This window comes from Oryzias melastigma, linkage group LG8 (assembly GCF_002922805.2).
Source record: "Oryzias melastigma strain HK-1 linkage group LG8, ASM292280v2, whole genome shotgun sequence".
NCBI lineage: Eukaryota > Metazoa > Chordata > Actinopteri > Beloniformes > Adrianichthyidae > Oryzias > Oryzias melastigma.
In genome coordinates, this window is record NC_050519.1 from 3,621,077 (window position 1) to 3,625,943 (window position 4,867).

Sequence of the window (4,867 nt, forward strand, 5' to 3'; positions counted from 1 at the left end):
AAAAGAGATTATTTTGTGGTGTAGAAATACAGTGGGCGGGCCTTCCCGTTTCGTTCAGATGCATCCACTTTTAGACAAATAGATCCATGAACCTCTTCGCTTTCCTTTGTTTGCTCCCTACATTACCGCCCAAAATTCTGAGGTAAATTACTCAAAAATTACTGTTGCTTACAGAAACTATAGCGTTTCCACTGAGCGATCCGGTACGGTACAGTCCAGTTCGATCGGTATTTTGAGTGTTTCCATTCTTACATGGAAAGATCATTTTATTTTATTGTTATTAATGGCCCGATGTTATCTCATGCTTATTTTTTTTATAATTTTGAAAAAATATATTTTTATGGAGGGTAAAATATTAAAAATTATTTTTTACGGTTAAAGTTGATTTATTCTGGAATAATATTCCTGCCTTTTTATTGTTCATAATTATCTTAAAAAGTTACAGTTTTAAAGTTTTAAAAGTTTCCATTCTGATAGCTTTTTGGACTATTTTGCTATTTACTAAGATTTTTTAGGCTATTTTGGAGTTTGGATAATATTTCAGCTACATGTTAGCTGTTTTGGCTAGTTTTTTTTTGTTTGTTTTTTTAGCCTAATTTGGCATTTAGCGAATATTTTAGCTGGTTATCAGTTTCAGCCTTTTCAGTTATCAGTTTCAGCATTTTTAAATATCAATTTCAGCATGTTCCGCTATCAGCATTAGCGTTTTCAGCAGCCAAATTCAGCTTACAGCATTTACACTAGCATTATCACAGTTAATGCTATATATCTAGTTCATAACAATGTTAAACAGTCTGTTAAAGTTTTAATAACTTAGTTTTAGAGGGTTCAGTAAATGTTTATCCTATTCGCCCTTCTACCCAAAATGTGCTTTGGATTTTGTGCGATTGAGTTTGCATTAAACAGTTCCGACCCGTACCTCTTGAGGGTTCCCATCTCCTGTAGGTCCACTGAAAAATGGACCGGATCGGTTGGGACAGAGCCGCTGTAGCCACCACCCATTGGTTGGCAGAAAGTGATTAGAAAGTGTCAGTGTAGCGCTAAGCTAACGTTTCCAATGTTTTCCACTTTACAGCGGTATTCTTCTTAATGTTTTTCTTTAAAAATAAACATAAAATTGCTGCTATGTACAAAAAGTAAAGAAAGAAAAAGACGAGCTGCTGGATGACCTCCATTATTGTTGCTTTTATAGTCGTCGCACTACAACGACACGCTAGCAGTCTGCACCGGGAAAACAAACCACTCAGTGGAAGCAAGCCTCAACGGAAACGCTCACCAGAGTTAACCGTACTACTCCTGACCAGACCGGACCATACCGAACTGCTCAGTGGAAACGAGGCTTTTGTCCTAGAAAATCATGATTCAGAGACCACTGGGAACGCTTTGCAATCATCTTACTGCTGTTGTTCCGGGAGTCTCCTTGCCGGCCGTTCCAGTCGGTCCTCATGCTGTCGATGTCGTCCAGCGACGAGGCTCGTCTGAGGCTGAGGACGCTGTCCCTGGAGCAGCTGCGACTCAGCGTCCCCCTGTTGAAGGCGGCGCTGGGGTCCAGAAAGTCCGTCAGCAGCGAGCGGCGTTTGGTGCCGGACGGCGCCGCAGGAGACGGAGGATCCAGGTCCTGCTCGATCAGAGCCTCCGTCTCAGACTGCATGCAGCTCTCTTTAGACGGGATCCTGAACTCTTTCAGCGGCACTTCCTCACTGTTGGGCTGCGGGACAGAAAACGAGAGGTCAGCGCACCGAAAACCGTCACGTTCATGCAGATGCAGCGATAGTTTAGGATCTTCTATCTAAAGTACGAATGAATGAACTCCAGACAGTCCAGCATGTAAATGACATCAGAATGTGAATTTGTCTGAGTCATTACAGCTCTACAGTCTGGAGCTGACAGTCCTGATCATCTCATGTCTGCATTAAAACTACATCTGTGATGCTTTTATTTCATGAGGAATTGGATTTTTCAGAGAATTATTTAAATTCAATTTATTTTATAAAGCACTTTTTGGCACTTACTGAGACTTTTTTAAGGCTATTTTTGGAGTTTAGCTAATATTTCAGCTACATGCTAGCTGTTTTGGCTAATTTAGGCTATTTTTTAAATTTTTTAGGCTGTTTTGGAGTTAGGCTAATATTTGCACTCTAGCTGTTTTGGCTATTTTACACTTTTTTCAGCTTTTTAAGCTATTTTAAAGTTTAACTATTTTTTTCAGCTACATGCTAGCTGTTTTGAGTAACCTAAGATTTTTTTTTAGTTCTTTAAGCTAATTTGACATTTTGCTAATATTTTATTTACAATATACATGTTAAAAAGTGTTGTTGTAAAGTTTTAAAAATTGCCGGTCTGCTAGCTTTTTGGACTATTTTGCCTTTTACTAAAAATGTTTTGGGCTATTTTGAAGTTTAGCTAATATTTCAGCTAAATGCTAGCTGTTTTGGCTAACCTGAGTTTTTTTTTTGTGGCTGTTTTGGCATTTAGCTAATATTTTAGCTGGCTATCTGTTTTAGCCTTTTCAGATATCAGCTTCAGCATTTTTAACTATCAGTTTCAGCATCTTCAGCGTCCAAATTCAGCTTACAGCATTCACACTAGGATACTGCAGGCAATGCTATATATCTAGTTCATAATTATGTTAAAAAGTTATGTTTTTAATGTTTTAAAAATGTAGTTTTAGAGTGTTCAATAAATGTTTAACCTGCTCGGTCTGCAACCTAAGGTGTGTTCTGGATTTTGGCTCTTTGTGCGATTGAGTTTGACACCCCTGTGACACCCCCAAAACGTTTATTAACTAATCTTAAAGTCGACCCTAAAGCTGACTGGAGGTCAGTGCAGAGATTTCTAAACTGAAGCTGTGATTCTCCATTTCTCTCAGCTTCATGTTCACAATGTCTTTTTTGCAGGTGTGTCACATCTCACCTGCAGGTAATCCACGACCACGCCTTCAAACTGATCTTTGGAAAGGGAAGGTCGTCGCATTGAGCGCAGGACCGGCAGTTTCATCTTCAGTCTGCGGTTCTGACCTGAAAATAGAAGGAGCACTCAGCTCAGATGCATTACAACTTCTAGTTTACAAATTTCACATTTATTTATTTGATTAGTTTAATCAGAACTATTTTCTCTTTTTCTAATTTTCACATAAAAATCGTGTTTTTAACATGTTCTTGTGGCATTTTTCTGATGTTGTGACAAATAGAAAGAAAATTAAGCTTAAATTTTAATTTTTGAAAATATTTTTTTTAAGTCATTGTGAATCAGGAACAGATGAAAAAATTAGAGCTTATTTGTGACAGAAAATACGATGGGCGGTTAAAAACCTTTAAACACTAATAAAAGACCCATTTGGTTCTGTTTCTTACAGAAGTCCACCTCACTGTTTGGAGAAAAACTTTTTATTTTTGTGGCTCATTTATAAAAATGTAGATTTAAATATGTAGAATAAATAATTATAGCAATTGCTTACTTTAGACAGCAGCACAAACAAGTTCCTTTCAAAATAAAATACACCCTGTATCAAACAAGCTCCTCCTGCAGCAGCAGATTTACATTATTTAAAAATGTAAGAAAGTTTCAGGTGAAATTTTCTATCATTATGACTTTGATGGACCTTCAATCATTTTAGCAGAATTCAATTTTGTTTTTAAATCTGCTTAAATCAGCTTTGCCTTTCAAGCTACAACCAGACACCGTTGTGCAGCAAAAGATAAGAAAATGTGCTTTAAGTTCATTCTAATAATAAACCTCTGATGACCTTTGACCATCAATTATCTAACATGTTAAAAAAAGTCATTTTAATTGCCAAAACTTAAACTACAAACCAATTATTTAATACAATTGTTGGGATTTTTCTTCAAAGTCAAAGAGCCACAAAAGTGGAATAAAAGCCAGTTTGTTAGACTGAATAATTGCACATTCATAAGTATTTTGTGTGAAATATTAGGAGACGTTACAGTAAAGCCATCCTTGGGCGACTCTCTGCCTGAGGCCAGACTTCTTGAGGGAGGGATCGATGAGCTCCTGGAAGTCGAGGATGAACATGACGACGAGGCCTTCCTCGTTTTTAACGGGGACGATGTCCACCCGGCACGGTATGCACGATCCTGCAGAGAGGGAGGCAGAACTTTAAGGAAGTGATGATGTACAACATCTCCATCCTGTGGACTTCAAGCCTGCAATCAGTGGAGTCTAAAAATAAAGTGTGCGAGAAGCAGATCAGACTAGCACATGTCACGGTCCATGCATGCCACAACGTCCCTGCGTTTGGAAACCGTTCAGCAGCTCGGGACTAAATGATGACTGAAGGTTAAAAAAAGAATAACATTTTCTGGTCTGGAGAGCTGAATCACTCCGTATTCACTGCTTTGCACTTTTCTCTGCTCACTCAGCATGACAGCGCAGTCGGAAGCAGGAGGCTAAACAAACAGATGCAAAGTGGATTTGGGCTGATTACATCGCCATGACAACAAAGCAGACTACATGTCTCATGCCTGACATCTGCTTGTTATTAAATATAAACAAAGGATGCTTTTGAGTTCCTAGAAAGGATCTGTTTATGTTGTTTTTGTTTATTCTTTTTTTTTGTTTTTTAATCAACTTGGTTTTTAAAAAATAAAAAATTGAGGTTATAATTTATCAATGATGGTGAATTTCATAATGTGTATTTTTTTCATCTGCTCCTGATTCAAGATTATATGAATAAAGAAATATTCATAAATACAACTTTAATTTTCTTTAGGTGTGTCCTCCATCATTAGAAAATGTCACAAAAAAATGTTAAAAACATCCATTTCTGGTGAAGATTTTACCATTTTGGAGATTTAGATTTTGATATTAACTCGAAAGTATTTAGTCATGCAAGAACCTGGAATCTGAA

At 37.4% G+C, this 4,867-nt stretch overlaps 1 protein-coding gene across 4 annotated transcripts in view; it reads right to left on the reverse strand.

Moving 5' to 3' along the window:
• kcnh6a (potassium voltage-gated channel, subfamily H (eag-related), member 6a) overlaps positions 1-4,867 on the reverse strand; it is a 51,361-nt gene that overhangs the window by 37,081 nt on the left and 9,413 nt on the right. For 3 of the 4 annotated variants that reach the window (XM_036213140.1, XM_024272792.2, XM_024272794.2), the window contains 2 exons: positions 2,914-3,017; positions 1,399-1,708 (listed from right to left, as the gene is read on the reverse strand). In XM_036213140.1, the coding sequence (XP_036069033.1) occupies positions 1,399-1,708; positions 2,914-3,017 (414 nt within the window). Of the gene's footprint in view, positions 1-1,398; positions 1,709-2,913; positions 3,018-3,944; positions 4,126-4,867 lie in introns of those variants that run through there. The other variant, XM_024272793.2, reaches the window with a different exon arrangement.